General features: G+C 41.7%; 2 protein-coding genes across 8 annotated transcripts in view; both read left to right on the top strand.

The window, feature by feature from the left end:
- Positions 1 to 464: 464 nt before the first annotated feature.
- On the top strand, positions 465 to 1649 carry LOC118566378. Its single transcript, XM_036148275.1, has 4 exons — positions 465 to 606; positions 697 to 752; positions 820 to 1518; positions 1602 to 1649. Exons 1-3 carry the CDS (start codon positions 584 to 586, stop codon positions 1506 to 1508), a joined length of 768 nt encoding a protein of 255 aa, XP_036004168.1. The 5' UTR covers positions 465 to 583; the 3' UTR covers positions 1509 to 1518; positions 1602 to 1649.
- A 1138-nt stretch (positions 1650 to 2787) lies between these two features.
- cep112 (centrosomal protein 112) overlaps positions 2788 to 17745 on the top strand; it is a 172744-nt gene continuing 157786 nt past the window's right edge. For 6 of the 7 annotated variants that reach the window (XM_036148055.1, XM_036148057.1, XM_036148053.1 and 3 more), the window contains exons 1-4: positions 2788 to 2865; positions 3246 to 3351; positions 5227 to 5417; positions 5555 to 5718. In XM_036148055.1, coding sequence (XP_036003948.1) covers positions 3252 to 3351; positions 5227 to 5417; positions 5555 to 5718 — 455 coding nt within the window. In that variant the 5' untranslated portion in view covers positions 2788 to 2865; positions 3246 to 3251. Of the gene's footprint in view, positions 2866 to 2893; positions 3352 to 5226; positions 5418 to 5554; positions 5719 to 17745 lie in introns of those variants that run through there. The other variant, XM_036148054.1, reaches the window with a different exon arrangement.

A 17745-nucleotide genomic window follows, 5' to 3' on the forward strand; every position in this document is an offset into this window, starting at 1 on the left:
CTTCTTCTTGAGTTTATTGGCGGTTGGCAAACAGCTTTCCGGTGTGCATTACCGCCATCAACTGGTGAGGAGTGTGAGTCAAAATGGCCATATTCCCAAATATGCTTATATTTATGTATCTATATATCTATATCTATAATATTAATTTATACTAAATCCTCCTAATTAATCATGTTATTATTAAAGATTTAAATAAATATTGATAACATTTTTTTTTTACTTTTTCTGAAGGATATCTATTATATCAAATTTAATTGTCTCCTTATTAAGATCTCTCACCAAATTCCTTCTTTCTTCTTCATATTTCTTACAATACATCACTACATGTTCTACTACTGTTTCATCTTGTCCACAATATTCACATTTGCCAGATAATGGTGTTGATCAGCTGCTACACCTGCAAATAATAACCACTCATTGCTCTACGAGGTGCAGCTGATGATGACCTTTGTTAGGAACACAGTGGGAAGGGTATATTAAGCAAGGCTGAGCAGCAGAGGTTATTCTGGAGTCTATCTCTGCTTGCTTTGTCTCAAGCAAGTGCATCTGAGAAGCAAGGGGAGCTGCTTTTCAGTCAAAAGCCATGGCTGTTGGACTTCTTTTGTGGTATGTTTTGTTGCTGTAGGCTTTTGAATTCTTGTTTTTAAGTGGATGCATTAAGGGTCCTTAATGAGATGTTTGTCTGCTGCAATATAGGTTTTTCTGGATTGCCTTGCTGGTGACCTGCTCCACTGGTTTTTCATCTCCAAGAGGTAAAATCTATTTCTTAAAGCATATGATTCATCTATGGCATTAACATATCTTGTCTGTTTGCTGCAGCTCCAGTTCAGTCTGTACTGGATGGTCAACACCAACTGGATGAGCAATACTTCAATGCTTTAGCACCTAGTGAAGGGGATGGAGATGTTCTGGATAACAAACCAAGTGGCCCTGTTCTTGCAAGGTATGAATGGCCTTCAGTAGCAGACCCACCGAGTTTGCTTCCCTCTGTCCAAAACATGCCTGACACAATAGACCAGCCAGAACCCCAAACTCTACCAGTGAATGTTGAACCTGCAAGTGTTGCTTATCCAAGTCCATGGGAGTATTCTGGCCAGAGCAATGAAGTTGAAAGTCCGACTGTACAGGTCTCTCCTCCTCAGAAGCCTTCCTCTCCAAAACTTGTAGGCCAGCCTTCCTACAAAGACTGGATGAGCATGCCTTTTAATGAAATCTTTGACAAGGACCTGTTGTTCGGCCAATTTGGCTTCCAGCCAGAGAACTCGGTCCGCTATGAGGAGCATTGGGTTCCAGTGAGTTTCCCCCAGATGTCCTACCAACCGGTCCCTCCTCCCCCAAGTCGTCAAAGCCTGATCAGGAAGTCTAAAAACGGTTATCATCGTGAAAGGCTTCAACAGTCAAAAGACATTTACTGGGCAGATCCTAAAATGCAGCAGATGAAAAGCACTAGGAAGTTCAACCCCTTGCCAAAAAAGGTTCTGAACCGTCAAGCTTCTCTCAAAATGTGATGGCTTTAAGGTATGTACACTTTTATCCATTTTTATTTTTTTTAAGGTAAGTGGTGGGATGACTGTAACAATCTATTAAAATTGTTCTTGCAGATTGCATATCTCTGGGATGGACCTGTGGAAAATAAACTTCTCAACTCTTATTTTGTTGCCTTCTCTTGTGGTGTTTTAAGGTGGGGTTGAATTCCATTGTCAAGGGGTAATGTACATCATGAACAGTAGTTTCGTTGAAGGGCTAGTTGGGAAGTTTCCCATAACCCTTTAGAGGGTCACTCTCTGGCCAACATTTATGGATCAATAAGGCTTGACTGTCTGGGCAAACTAGGACTAGTTTGTAGTCAGAAACTAGTATTATATAATGCATAGTTGGACTTCTCCTGCAACCTAAAACTGGCATAACTACCTGCCAGTCAGAAGGGTCTAGATAAGCAGTCTTAACACATGATTGGCTCATCTTAAAATCTCCAAACATGATAGGGCTGTTGAGGACAAACGACCAGTTTGAACCAATGATATCAAGTATTCTAACCACTGTGCAATCCTTTTGCTTAATTTAAGAGGTTTCAATCTTGATTGAAGCACTACAGGCCAATGTATTGTATTTTCCTTATTGAGCAGGAATGATACAACTTGGGGTTTTGAGTACAACCAGTGAGTATTTTCTACTAATTGCAGAAACTTAAGACATTGTGGGGTGTTTTTGGGAATACATTTCTAATATAACACAGGGCAGGCTAATTCAGAAAAAGGACTTGGACTATTGAGATGCACCAAAAGTGAAAATGTCTACTAAACCCATTCCTTAGTATGAAACAAATGCAAACTAGAACACAAAAACATGCCATTTATACAGCTCCATATATACATATGTATATGTACATATATGAATCTACAATTATGCACACCAACTTCTTATGTTTGAAAAGGGTAGGAAGTAAAACCTATCCCTTCTCCAAAATGTCATCCATAATACATTTTAACTGGTTCTGTTCATCTAATAGTTTTAATTTGTATTTTATGCTTATTGAGCATGTTTCTAAATTTTCCAGTAGTGCCAGAGCTGGTCCTCTGTTGCGAGGAACGCAGACGAATTATACGCAGCGTGAACTAACCCAAGACGGTTATGTGATCAGTATGGTTCTGTTAATCACGTAAAACATCTTTTATCACTTTAATATCGAAAGTTTGCATTACATGTCTTAAAACGTATCTAAATTGGGAGTAAGGCAGAAAAAGAATCTGTGTAAGGCAAGCAGCAGGAGGAGGAGGGAGACGTCGTCTCCGCGGAAACGGATGTGTCGTAAAGCGAGGACGCTAAATTTTGAAGCAGTTTTGAGCGGTGAAGTTCCTGCTCAAGGTAATAACCCCTTTCAGGTCCGATGTCACGTTTTCGCACACGTTGGAGTACGTTTTAGAGCCCCGACAGCTGGCCGCAGAAGGCGAGAGGCAAACGGTACAAGAACCGGCGCAGACTAGCGAGACTGCTCGGCTTTAGCTCGGCTAACATTTAAAGCTAGTCGCTTTCCACGGGCTTTGTGGTTGTTGCTCAGCCCGGGCGCCGCTGCGTGCTATGAGTTGTCATGGCAACACGACAGGTCCCCCGTGTCTCGCGCGTTGACCGTTTGAAGCGCCGAGGAGTAGACGGCCAAACCTGAGCTTCAGCTAGATTCTTATCGTGGAGACGGGGATGCGAAGTGCCTTGATTCCGTATTCTGATTGTTCGTTTAACCGTCCTAGGTCACTATGAGCAGACATGAAGACTTATGGGAGAGGCTAGACGCCGAGTTTGACCATTTTCTGCTAGAGATGAAACCGTATGTTCTGAAGCATCCCAGCAAAACAGGTGAGATCTCAATCACAGCCACACATAATAACAGAGGTCACAACATAAATCAGTGGGCTTCATTTACAGCAACTCGACAACTGGAAGGGGAGAGCTGCGTAGTTTTAAGCTCTGCTTACAGAGAAAAATCTGAAAAGTGCGGCATTCAATTGTATTCAGCCCTCTATAGTCTGATAGGCATAAATAAAAAAACAGAGCAACCAACTGGCTAACCCTTTCTTAAAGCACTGTGAGCTAATTCAAACGAAAATATCTGGAGCAGGTGTAGAAATCGACTTTCAGCTGGATAATGAAACTAAGCCTACAGCCAAAGTCATTTAGAAGTTAGAATGGTCCAGATCAAAATTCTGTTGAGAGTGTGACAAGAGATGAAAATTACTCATTCAGTTTTATTTTTCTTGTTGTAGTGTAATAAAGTTGCAAAGGAAATTCATAAAACTTTGGTATGGCCCATTCCTACCGTAAAGAATTCCAAACTTTTCAGTATATGGGCCACAATTGTCAAGTCAAAGGAACTCGAGGGCCAAAAAAAAATGAACAAAAGTTTTTTAAACCAAAAAGATTATAGTGTTTAGCAATAATAAACCTTACTCTCCCCTGTAGTCCAACTGTTTTTAATGTTTGCTTTTAGTTTCTATTTTTCCATGCTCTATTTTGTTTCTACATTTCGTTCCTACTCGCTTTTCTTTTTTTTCCCCCTGTATTTTAATCATGTAAGACACTTTGTATTGTCTCTGCACTGAAATGTGCTATATAAATAAATTTGCCTTGCCTTACCTTTTTTCGGTCAAGCATTATAAGAACAGTATTTGGGTCAGTTGTTCTTTGAAAACACTTGCTGTAAGTATTAGCCAATTTTAGTAATTTAATTCAAAGCAGATTTTAATGCACCAAAGTCTGCATTTGAGTAATTAAATGTTATTGGACAGATGTTACTATGAAATTCATGCTGAATATCCATACTGATATAGAGTGGGTCATTTGTTGGGAGCAAGAGGATGCCACATCATGTGAAGAAAATGAAGACGATCAACTCACAGAGGGCTCTGAAGTCTCTGTGAGAGTGAACCTGAAAGGTTTGCATCCTGATACCTAACGGCAGTCAGGGTGCTGTCGTTCGTCATGTACCGGCCTGTGTGTCTCTCCATGGATAGGCCATCCCAGACCCAACACTGAACCGCAACCAAACTCGTGGTGCTAAACAGCTGAAGGCAGCATAATGCTCACCTGCAGCTTCTCCACACCCTTTCATGTCTGTCTCATGAGCTCAGAGAGAGCTTGCTCTCATCAGTGAGTCTGTTTCTAATGGTTCGGTCAGAGACATCCACACCAGTGGCCCGCTGGAGGTCACGTTGTACGCCTCTGGCAGTACTCATCCTGTTCCTCCTGTCGCAAAGGAACAGATACCGGTCCTGCTGATGGGTTAAGGGCCTCCAACGGCCCTAGAGTAGCTGCCCGTCTCCTGGAATCTCCTCCGTGCTCTTGACACTACGCCGGGAGACACAGCAAACCTCCTAGCAATGACAGGTATCGATGTGTCATCCTGCTGGAGTTAGGCTACCCCTGCAACCTGGGTCCAGGTATCGGCTCGAGCCGAAATTACTGAAATGCACTCAAAACAAGAGGAGGGAAAAATGTATGTGGCCTCCATCAGCAACAGCATTCCTCTTTTTGGGGGGTCGTCTCATTGTTGGCCCTTTAGTGCCCCGACGCTGATTAACAACCCCCTCTACAGCTGAACATACCCGATATAATATTCCAGGGATTGCTATTATAGTGTGGTCAAAAATGTTCTTTTACTTTTTTTGGAGCACTTTATTTAAAACAAAAAGCAGTTACCCATTTTAATTTTCCCCCTTTCTCAACTCGTGCCAGAGCGTCAGCGTTGTGCCACGTGGATAAAGAAGCTGTGCGACCCGGCAGCATGTGGTTCAGGTCTGGCGGATCAAAAGAACCGCAACACGTATGCCCGGTTGCTGCTTTATATGCTCAAAAGAGGCATCCTGGAGGGCCCTTTTACCGCCAAACCAGAACCCGGAAAGCTCAAGACGCTCCCTGCCTACATGGTATGAAGCAGATTCCACATTTGTGGTTTTTTTTTAAGACTTAGGACTTCAAATGTGCTTATGCATTGGTGTTGATTGCATAGACCCATTTCCTTTCCAGGTGATCTAATATTCTGCTGTTTGATCTGAACTTGTAGTCCATCTATTTTGATGAGCCCCTGAGTGGTCGATCTGCAGAGCAGAGCAACAGAGGTCTTCCTGACTGGGTCACAGGAGAGCTGAGTGGCTGTGCTGATGAAACCTTGGCCATGGGTCTTCTTAAGGACCGACCCAGTTCCACACCCATCACGGCTCATCACAGGTGGGTTGCTGCTACAGTCGCAGATATTCAAAGTTGTTGTTTACAAACCTTCTGGCAGAACACGGGTACTATTAATGCAAATGTATACGCTGACACGTTATTGCTCTATGATGATTTTAAAGCGGGGAAGAAAAAGTCAAGTACCAAAGTAAACGGCTTGCAGTGGCAGAAGCTTCCTTTTGTCACTTTACTTCAAAACTGTTAATTGCAAAAATGAGGACGTTGCTTCTAAAAGAACAGTCTAATTTAAACAGACTGTTCCTATTTTGAGAATTTATGTAATTTACTAAAAACAAATTATGGAATAAAAAAAGGAAAAGAAAAAAAGAAACTTGTTCCAACTCTACAGCCAATCGCCCTTAATAATTGTATGTCTGGATAACCGGAATTATTTACATCCTAATAGAGACATTGTTTTTTTTAATAATGACATTACTAGAAGTAATGCATGGGTAAATATAAATGAAACAATGAAATATAAAGGTGCTGAACACAGTTTCTGTGAGAGCCACAGCTGTCGGGACAGTTTTCTTTCTGCGGTACTGGCGCCCATCACATCACAGTCTCTACTTGCAATTAAAAACTGATGGGTACACTTGACTCGCTACAAAATGACACAAAAATGCCATTTATGGAGCGTGAGACGACAGCTTTGTTTGGGTGATGCTGTTCACGCATAACCTGACCCTTGCCAGACAGATGTCGCTCCGCCTAGCTCCACTTACATCCATCTGGGACATCTCCCATAGAGAGTGATTTCTCCAACCAATTTTATTGTCTGGCCAATCAGGACGCAGGGCTGGAGTTTCATAGATGTGACGTAGTGGAGAAGCGACCGTGACTAGAGACTGTTTTGATTTAGACAACAATGGCGGCTCGCATCGAGGAAGCAAGCGTTAACATTGATGCTGCTATTTCTTCCGTGTTGTCCAATCTGCCTAATATTGTTTCATTAAAAGAATATCAGAGAACGCCTCTGAAGGCTTTTGTTGGTGGAAACTATGTTTTCGCCCTTCTCCCGACCGGATTTGGCAAGTTTTGTTTGCCGCGGCGGACTTGCCCCGGAGCGGTTAGCGATTAGCACGAACCATGTTAGGAGGCCTTTAGTCCTCAACGCGGTCGGACCAGGATCGACTCTGACCCGCGGCGCTTTGCCGCCTGTCTTCCCCCCTCTTCCTGTCAGCTCACTGTCAATAAAACACGTGCCTCTAGAGCCGCAAACACGTAAAAAAAAAAGGTTTTGTTTTTTCCTGCGTCGCTCTCACAGCGTCACGGGTTAGCTTCGGTGTGAGTGGTTGAAATAGCACGTCGATAAAGATGACAGACAAGTGGCTTATCCAATCATATGCAAGGATTTTTGATAAGGCCCAGCCTTCAGTAAAGGCAATCCCTATGGCGGTGTCCCAGATGGATGAAAGTGGAACTAGGCGGAGCAACATACAGCTGGCAAGGGTCAGGTTAGTTCACGCGTTTCTTTCCCCACATTGCGAATATCTCTTTGATGGCCGTTGAAGTAAGCATCTCACCTCCTCCGTTGTTGATCAGACCAAATGTAAACTTTTACTCTTAATAGTTTTTTTTATGTGATTGAAAACCCTAACTGACCGTGCGTATGTTGCTGCATGTTGTGGTATTGATGACTGCATTTTAAGGTTAAAATTATTGATGTATCAAGCTCACTAATGTGTTTGGGGCTCACATAAGCCAACCACATGTTACAAAACTTGGACGCTTTGCTAAATCCAAATGGAACTGTGATGTGTGCAGAGCGAATTTCAATTAGACCAATATAGCACTTTACATACTTCCAATTTTAAAACCACACTGAAACCATATTTAGCCATTTGTGTCAGTCAGTGTTACTTATTAATCTCTGAAACCATAAATAGCCTATCCTTAATGTAATGCCTTTGAACCTTATCTGTGTTATACTAGAGTTGGCAAACATGCATTATGCAATATCATTGCTAAACATTGCAATGTGGGTTTTGCAATAAACACACGGCTTATATTCCTTTCTCTCTCCCTTTTGCATCACGACTCTCTGATGCGTCTTATCCCCTCAGACTCTTATCAAGCTTGGATATGCATGGAAAAGGATGCCATCTGATTGGCCAGATCTCTGAGGTTCATGCAGACAGTTAATGCATGGCACTTGAAAACACCTTTAAACCTGTTGACTGTAATCCAAGAGGTTCTTTGCGATATAACTATAGCTCATCTATATTCATCAATATTACGATTATGATTAATTTTGGGATTATAAAGCAGCACCAAAACATTTTGTAACATGTTTCTCATTCAGACACATAAACAGCCTGATAATTGTATATGCAGCGGTGTTCATTCTGTTACATGCTAAATCTAAGGCAGTCAATCCAGCTCAGAGTCTTGCCTAAGGACACAAGTGTCACAGATGTGAAACAAGCCTCTTGCTCTTCAGCCAGAATGAGCCACGCGGTCAGTTTAAGGATTTTGTCGTTTTGTCTTCTGTTACCTGGTTTATTTACTTAATAAGGTTAATTTAGACATCTGCTGTGAGATTCTAATGATTTGATAACCTTCATAAATTCAATTCAATTCAATTTTATTTATATAGCGCCAAATCATGAAACATGTCATCTCAAGGCACTTTACAAAATCAAGTTCAATCATATTATACAGATTGGGTCAGATTATACAGATTGGTCAAAAATGTCCTATATAAGGGAAACCAGTTGATTGCATCAAAGTCCTGACAAGCAGCATTCACTCCTGGGGAACCGTAGAGCCACAGGGAGTGTCGTCTGCATTGTACATGGCTTTGCAGCAATCCCTCATACTGAGCAAGCATGAAGCGACAGTGGGAAGAAAAACTCCCCATTAACGGGAAGGAATACCTCTGGCAGAACCGGGCTCAGTATGAACGGTCATCTGCCTCGACAGACTGGGGTTACAGAAGACAGAGCAGAGACACAACAAGAGAAACAAAAAAGCACAGAAGCACACATTGATCTAGTAATCTGTTCTACATTAGATGGTAGATTGGATCAGGTGATTTTATTGGTTTTAAAAGCCTGGTCTTCAAGACCCACCGCCCTGCATGTAGTAGGCGTTTTCCTGCCTCCACACACCTGAGCCTAAATAAATGGGGGATTAGAAGTGTGCTTCTGAGGAGGTCATGCAATCATTTGATTCAGGAATGGTAGAGCAGAGATGCATCTAAAATATGCAGGACAGTAGGTCCTGAGGGCTGGGGTTGAAGATCCTGTAATAGTTAATACAAATATCAGTAGGATACATATTTTCTGTGGCCAACATTTGGAAACAAAGAACTAATGTCTATGTACATTATAACCAGACTTGAATGTGTGTTGGCCTAGCCGCATCATTCTGTAGAGGTGTAAATTCAAAGGCTTTCCAACCGTCAGCTATTACATAATTCATACAGAAATAAAGGCAAACCACATTTTGCAAAGGTACAGTAGAGTTTCTTACAGTAAACCAGCAACAATTAAAATCAGTACTAACTAGGATTCTTCCTTATGTGCAGTTGTAAACGATCATCTCGGTTTAAATGTGGGGAATGTGTTTTTTTTTTTTTTTTGGTGTGGAAATACAATAGCAAGAAGACATTTAACACCCATCTTATTGCAAGAGCAGACTGAGCCCATGGTAACACATGATTCATCTTGGAGGATCCTTTAAACAAAGACATCAAGGTGGCATATCTGGTGGACCCCATGTTGCATACAGGACCATGTGTTCTGTACCCAGTGGTCTTTCAGCAAGGCAAGGCAAGTTTATTTGTATAAAGGCTTGTTCACACGGCAGAGTTTCCGCTTCGATCTCCCCCTTCCGAGAGGCGGAGATTATCGCTGTGTCCCTTAAAATAATCTTAAGAGAATATCCTGCTGTGTGTGGTGTGTTGAGAGCGATTGGGTTCACTAGGTGGGATGTCGGGACCGCTCCGACCTCAAATCGGGGATGTTCAACATGTTGGATTGTCTTGCCCCGATATCCTACAGCGTGTGGTGTCCTCCGAAGACAAACAAGCAGGCAGGCTGTTGAATGTGACGTGTAGCCAATCAGTAAGCGAGGTCAGGGAATCCCAGAGAGAGAGAAAAAACTCTCCTCCATTTTACAGTGCAGCAAATTGTAGAGCCCCTGGTCTCGTCTCCGCTTCTTTAACCAATGCTTTTTCTTTTTGTAAGATTTTTTTTCTCCGTTAAAATCATTCACAAACTATCGCCATTATTCTTCCTGATCGTCCATTATTATTCACTCTGAATTCTAGTTTGATCTTGAGAGGATTCGCAAGATTTCCTGTCTGACATCTGCATGATCTTAAGTGAAAACTGTACATGTGTGTTGTGTGTTAAGCTTGCTGTTAAATAATTGATTGATTATGTAACAGATGATCTGTAATTTCCATGTTAACCATCTTTGCAGTCCAATCTCTGTAATCTCATAATCCCTAACATTGCCGTCTGACCGGACACCACACACTGTAGGACCAAACCTGTTTTAGCTAGGATTTTCTGGCGTTACGTGTGGTGTCTCTCAGGCTTTGAAAAATCGTCTGTCTTTGTTGTAAGAAATAAATTAGCACCGACATGTTGAATCAGCATCTGCTAAATCTATTTTTCAAATGCTTATTGCAATAAAATTATCTATAAATAAGGGAATGAGGGGGAAAAAGCTGTTGTTTGCTGCCGTATACGCCATAAAAAGCCAAAGAAAACCCTGATCACTCTGACACTTTCTCTGACATCTCATTAAAATGACCTGTTTAAGTCCATACCATAGCATACCTTGATACTGGATACTACCCAAAGTCTAGACATGACCAGCCTTTACCAACTGATTTCCTGAATCTATTTTTTTTTACCACCACTGAAAACCAGAGCCTATCCCCGTGTTGTTGATGAGCATGACGTGTTACAGAGCTTTTTAAGAGACACTCTAAAAGACTTCAGAGCCACACATTAGGGGTGAGGTCCTGGTACAATTAGATGTGTATTTATTATGGAAAAGTATACGTCGATGTCTAAAAGTGTGTTGAAGGGGAAACCTGCTTGAGGGGTCAGGCACAGGAGGCTGTTTGCGGTAATGAATAAGGCATCCGTCGGAACTTTTTCGCTCGAAACATCTCCTAGCAGACCGAAGACGTTGAACTGCGCCGAAGCTACAGACACAAATAGCTTTCCTGACTGATTGCCTGTCGTATCTGCTCATGAGCGCTATCTAAAAAAAGCTAAAGACATTGCCAAGTGCTTGCATCAGTCTGCTTGAGCTGTCCATCCCGCGTTTTCAAAGAAAAAAAAAAAAAACACTTCAAAACACCATGAGAGGATAAGGAACTTCTTGTATACTCTACCCATCGCTCTGTTACTTCCCCCCCATACTTGGTGAACATGAGTTGTGACCCTACAGTGCAGAAAAGGCAAAGAATGAAGCTTAATGCCTCATTAGGTTGTTATTTTAAACATAAAATGTTAAGAAAATAACATTATTTTAAGCTTTAAATCATTTAAGTCAGTTGAATTTCCTTTTCTGTTTTGTTTCTGTCTAAAAACCAAACGTGTTGGATTGCTTTACTTGTCATCAGTCATCCTAACTTGCTTGGGGATATTTCTTCTGAACCCCCCCCGGGAGCAATGGCTCCTGGTTTTCCAAATTTAATTAGGAAAGAGAGGCAAATCGGAGCCCAGTGGCTTCGTACACTCATTAGCGTCATAAAAAGAGAGAGCCCTGTAAGAGGCGGAGATTAATATACACCAGGGCGCTGCATGAGAGGGAGTACAAGTCCACCGCTGTCGTATTTAATCCAAGGTTTTCTGCTGGGGCCCGTGGAATTATGTCGTTACGTTTAGTGCTGTCACCTCTTAGGAAGATGGGTATAGACAATAAAAAGGTCTGCTGGGGCCGCACTGTGTGGCATTCATACGTTTCTTCTCGCAGTCCAAAGACAAAGGTCTCTGACGGCCCTGTGTTTGAGCTGTATCCTGAATGCTGTCCATCATCCCTGCGTCAGCTTCAGCCTCTTTGCAGCTTGCTAAAGGTAAAGCGGATTTTCCTCATGCGGGGAATAAACTTCATCAACCTTACCACTAAACCTGAGGCCGTGGTTCATAACCAAAAAAAGTGGATTGCTCACTCCCAAGTTTGGGGTTAGATGCTCTATGGATCACTGAAAGATGAAGCCAGTGAATACAATTAGCTCCCTTCCATGTGGAAGGAGATGAAATTTTAAAACTTTCCTTTTTTTTTTTACATTCTTTACATTTGCAAAGTACTTGATCTTGAACTGTTAGTAATTGAGTAGTAATTAAGGCTTATCGTCTGTAGGCTCTGAAAATCCAGTTAAGAGCTAAACCCTGGCCCAGTTCAAGTTCAGTAATACGTTTTTGTCTTTCTGAGTGAAAGAAAAAAGTTTGGAAAAGCGATAATTGTTTTATGTACTCTGTTTCATTGGTTCCATACTTTTCTGGGCCTAAAAAACAATAAAAGTTGATTTCATAAAACAGGAATCCTCACAGGGATCCTCTACTACATGGTGAGCCACGTCTGCAATTCGTTCAGGCTGTGAACGATTGGGGCCTTGTCCACACGTGGCCTGACGTCTGGGAAAACAAATACATTTCCATGCGTTTTGGCCTTTCATCCACACCAAAACTCCGATTTACATAACTAAACGTGATTTATATCTGAAAACTCAGACCAAAGTGGAGATCTGAGAAAACAGCGTTTTTGTCTGCGTGTGTACATGGTAAAACAGACTTTTAGGGTCCAGCGCATTAGTCTGTGACAAATAATGTGCCGCTGACGTCACACGTGCGACCATTGTTATAGACTTAGCCTTGCAGTGAAGGAAAAATGAATGCCGTCAGAGAGGTGCTGATTTTTACGTTGCAGTCTTGATTGACCGTTAAACTGGAGAAATGCACTGTTACGAAATCTACGGCATCTCCGATTGTTTATTTCCAACTGACAGCATTTCCTGTCCTCGCCACCATATCGAGACTTCAAAGTAAAAGCATACATGGAACGTTAGAACCATTACAGTTGGTTCAGAGGCTTTTTACTTTTACAAACCAGCTACTCCAATAGGTTCAGATGCAAAAGGGGAAGCGCCATTGTTTTTGATTTTTGTTTTGTTTCTTCAAATTTTTTACAATATACATACAGAAAAAAATAAGAACAGGAAGATTTGTGCCATTGTTTTGAAGGATTCTGTTTCAGCTTTGCAGTGCACTGCGTCCTATGCATTTGGCATGTTGGAAACATTGCTCAGGGGTGTATTTGTGCGGGTTCATGTGCATTGATCCCTCGGATGCTGCGCGCAGTCGCGCTCTGCAGCTGGATTCAGCACGCACAGCAACTCTATGCAGGGCGGAAAATAAAATCCAAGCGAAAATGTAAACAAAATAATAACAAACCAAGTTATGTTGTACCATTTTGCAATTCTGGTGCGATGTTGTTCCACGGTCCCACTCTGTGTGCGCCAGGTGCTGATTGGAGCGCACCTATGATTGATGGGTGGGGCAGACGCCTTTATAGTTGGGCAGGTGGCATCGTGCGTCTTTGTTACTTCTTCAGTGTTTTTGGGATCTGCTTATCTGAGATCGTAAGTGCAGTTTTTTAACCAGATTGTTTGTTTTTTGAGCTCAAAGCCCTGCACACTAGTCATTCAGACATTCACATGGTGAGATACATTGTAGCCACAGCTGCCCTGGGGCAGACTGACAGAAGTGAGGCTGCACAGGACCACACGTTTGTGCAAAATCTCATTGCACAAAATGCAGATAATTTAATAGCAACAAAATGTGAACTCTGAAAAATATACATGTTTCTCAGTTCTTCCTTAGCAGGACCCCTACTCTGACATAAACATACAGTACAGCTCATTAAAAAATCCAAGATTTGTAATCTGTAATTGGGCTAAATCAGTAGTATCTAAACTAAGTGAAATTAATTATGGCTGTAATTTGATTCTTTTAGTAAACCATGTAAGTTATTGTAATCTCAGGGTTTGTAGAGGTGTGATACTGCTGTAGCCACAGTGTGTACGTGTGATGTTGCTTACAGAGGTCCAGCGAATGCTCAGACAGGAAAAATTAGGAGAAGTTTTCTGAAAACAACATGTACAACGTTATTTTAAATTTTTTTTCGTTTTTATAAAGAACCATTTTAAGCGTGTACAAGGCCTGAGGGAGAGCAAGACTTTCTGTAGATATCAGGAAGGTTGAACGGAGGGCAGCAAAGTTGCTCTGTTTTACTTTTGTGACCTTTTAACCTGTGTCTGTTGTGGAACATGCTGGATTTGGAAATGCTGGGAGTTTAAAAAAACAAAAACAACAACTCAGCGTAACAAAAAGTTCTGCATTTATAAAGAGACCCTTAAAGGTGAACTTCGTAATTATCTTGTCTTTGTTTTAAAGTAATAAAAAAATGGCGTTTGACAGCACCGTGACATCATCTCTGCTGCTGTTATAAATAAATAATGACCGCTGACAGCAGGAAGGGAAGAAAAAAAGAAATATTCTCAACGTTTTCTCGTATCTTCTTGAAGATAAATCGGGCTTGACAAAAAGTTGGCGGCGGCAGGTGAAAGATTTACGAAAACCACAGACCGGGAAGATGCAGACTGTCGAAACTCTGCTTGAAGGGTAAATCTAGTTTGCTCTAAAACTGAGGCGATAACGTCAAAAGTGATTTTTAAAACTTATAGAACCCTCTATAAGTGTCGGCCATAGACATTTCTTCTTCTGTTTGTGGTGAGCAGAGTGCTGAGTCCCACAGTGCTGACTGAGATAAGACCATGAAAGACTGCTGGATCACAGACAAACATCCTGATAGAGAAAATGAACAGCACCAAGAATCCTTTTTATGTTGTTGTCTCATCCAGACACGATTAATCTAAGCGGACCGGTACAACAGCGTGTCCCTATGATGTGGCAGCGTTTGATCTCCCCCAGCAGTCAGGTGTGAGGGAGACCTACTTTCTTTCAGTTTGGCTCGATTCAATCGTCAAACCAGCTTTTTCTGATGTTTTCAGGTGTTCTTCTGTGTTATTCAGAATTAGCTCTGCTGTAATATGTGACTTTGGTCGACACCTGAGGTGTTCCTTTGTTCTTGCTGTTCCAATTCTAACCACAAGATGGAGCTATTTCATAGTTTATAGCGTCGTTTTATCTAGAGGAATCCGGAAGAAAGGCTTTCAGATTAAAAATCCAAAACAGCTCTGATGATGTTTTTTTTTTTTTTTTTTTTTTTTCTCCAACTTCTGCTTGTCGTGATACAGTGTAACACAAACTGTGCTGTTTGACTATAAGCGCACTTTTGTACTCTAGAGGTGTTTTACTTGAAGCGTGCGGTAGCCTCTGTTTTAAAGCACATTTTATTTCCTTGTTTTGCTCTTTTCTCTCCTTGACGTCTGTCTTCCATCTGTGTGTTTTTTTTTTTCATCCACATATGAAAACCCTTAACCAGCTCTACAGCCACCCTTCCTTCCCTTCTGTTCTTCTTTTTTTTTCTCTCCCTCTGGGCAAGTGTGACGGCAACATTTTTATTTGCAGTTGTGCCAGTTGGTTGTTTATTTTTCTACAAGAGTCTCTCGTTCTTCTCTCGCGGAGGCTTTTCCTCTGATCTGTCCCGGTGTCGGCTTTTGGCGGAGGGCGTGCGGGGACACGGGGATTTTGGTATCCCAACGTCAGACTTTTTTTCTGGAGGCGCTTGAGGCTAAGACCCTGGCCCGCTCGCTCTGCACCTGGAGGTCAGGCTGGGGCTTGGATGTCAGGTTGCTTTAATCAAACAAGCTACAGCTTCTGAGGCTTTTACGTAGTGGGTTCTTCGCTTGTGTGTGTGTGTGTGTGTGTGTGTGTGTGCTGGCTTGACTTGCCACTACTTTGATCTGTGGGCCTCAGACTCCAGACACATCTGATTCAATTATCCTCATCCACCTGTTAACTTAGAGGCCTAAAATTGTGAGGCTAGCTCCCCCCCCCACCCATCGAAATGTTATCCCTACGTGTGTGTGTGTGTGTGTGTGAGCGTCCATGTGAGCACACCATACCTTGCCCCATTTATTTTAAATTCCTTGGTTTTGCAACCTAAAGTTTTCCCACACATAGTCCATAGATACTAGGTTGCAAACGTCTGCCAGATGTTGAAATGCAACAGCTGGAGAGGAGTTGGCAGAGCTGACGTTGCTGATTTCTTTTACGCAAACCGGTCATGGTTCAGTTTGAGTTTTTTTTTTTTTTTTTATATTAAAATAATTTGGGCCAAATGTGATGCAGCAGGGATCAGACGGAAGATATGGGGGTTCATATTGGCGCAGAAGCTCAGACGTCTTTGATTTACAGGACTGTCTCAGAAAATTAGAATATTGTGATAAAGTTCTTTATTTTCTGTAATGCAATTAAAAACCTTGAAATGTCATACATTCTGGATTCATTACAAATCAACTGAAATATCGCAAGCCTTTTATTGTTTTAATATCGCTGATTATGGCTTACAGCTTAAGAAACCCAAATATCCTATCTCAAAATATTAGAATATGGTGAAAGAGTATACTAGTAGGCTACTCAACTAATCACTTGAATCGTCTAATTAACTCGAAACACTGCAGGGTTTCCTGAGCCTTGGAAAACACTCAGCTTGGTTCAGTAAACTAAATCACAAGTATGGTAGTGGTTAAGAGACGACATTCTCACAGTAACTGGTGTACTGACCATGGCATTACTGTCCTTGATTGGCCTGCCAATTCCCCTGACCTGAACCCCATAGAGAATTTGTGGGGTATTGTGAAGAAGAAGCTGAAAGACACCAGACCCAACAATGCAAATGAGCTAAAGGCCGCTATTGAAGCATCCTGGGCATCCATAACACCTCAGCAATGCCACAGGCTGATTGCCTCCATGCCACGCCGCATTGATGCAGTAATCTGTGAAAAAGGATTCCCAACCAAGTACTGAGTGCATTAACGGACAATTTCAAATGTTTGATTTTGTTTTGCTGTTATATTTTTTTTTTACTTGGTCTGAGGAAATATTCTAATATTTTGAGATAGGATTTTTGAGTTGTCTTCAGCTGTACGCCATAATCAGCGACATTAAAACAATAAAAGGCTTGCGACATTTCAGTTGATTTGCAATGAATCCATAATGTATGACATTTCATGTTTTTTAATTGCATTACAGAAAATAAAGAACTTTATCACAATATTCTAATTTTCTGAGACAGTCCTGTAGGTTATCCGTTTTGAAAATAACCTTTTGGATAGGTGTTCTAAGTTCATGCTCTAAGCCACACTTCAGCATTTAGAACAGTAACTGTGACGCCCCATGATTTAGCACAGTGTAAAACTGCTGTAGCAGCAATGACCTGAAGCAGTTGCTTATTGTGTGACTTTTTCAGTCTCTCGCGTCATTGTAGAGGAATTTTGATCCACTATTTCTCATATGTTGTTTCAGTTAATTGAGGGTGGCGGAAGCTCATTTCTGCACAACTTTCTTAAGGTCCCACCGCAGCGTTATAGGTTAGGTTTGACTACACCATCCTAACACTTCGATTCTTTCCTCTTTTAGTCGTGTTCGGGATAACTGTACTGTTGCATGACCCAGTTTGGGCCAAGCTTCAGCTGTAGGGCAAATAGCTTCCCATTTACCTCCAACATATCTTGGTATACAGAGGAGTTGATGGGGAACACAAAGGTGCCCCAGGTCTTCTGGCTGAGAAAGTCATCACCCCTCCACCAAAAGTCGACGTGGGGCTTCATTTTATTTCTTTATTTTTATTCGAACCCCTTCAACGTTTACCTTAGGCTAAGTTGCAATGCTTATCCTTGAGTTAGGCTTTTTATTACAAGCAACAATAAAGCAAACAGTGTTATACAAAGTTCAGAATGTAAATGCAAATGAGAGTAAGAGCACTGCACTCCTTAAGGCCTTAAAGAACATAATGCCATCAAGTGGATATTAAAAATAAGTGGTAGCAGTCATTAATGACCACATAACTGTTCATCCCTCAGATAAGTTTTAA

The sequence above is a fragment of the Fundulus heteroclitus genome, chromosome 16, assembly GCF_011125445.2.
Source record: "Fundulus heteroclitus isolate FHET01 chromosome 16, MU-UCD_Fhet_4.1, whole genome shotgun sequence".
In the NCBI taxonomy this organism is placed as follows: Eukaryota; Metazoa; Chordata; class Actinopteri; order Cyprinodontiformes; family Fundulidae; genus Fundulus; species Fundulus heteroclitus.

Excerpts from the sequence above, each read along its gene's own strand:
- LOC118566378 (XM_036148275.1), top strand. The coding sequence starts at position 584 with ATGGCTGTTGGACTTCTTTTGTG. Across the intron at positions 607-696 it reads GCTGTTGGACTTCTTTTGTG|GTTTTTCTGGATTGCCTTGC; the intron begins GTATGTTTTGTT and ends GCTGCAATATAG. Across the intron at positions 753-819 it reads TGGTTTTTCATCTCCAAGAG|CTCCAGTTCAGTCTGTACTG; the intron begins GTAAAATCTATT and ends TGTTTGCTGCAG.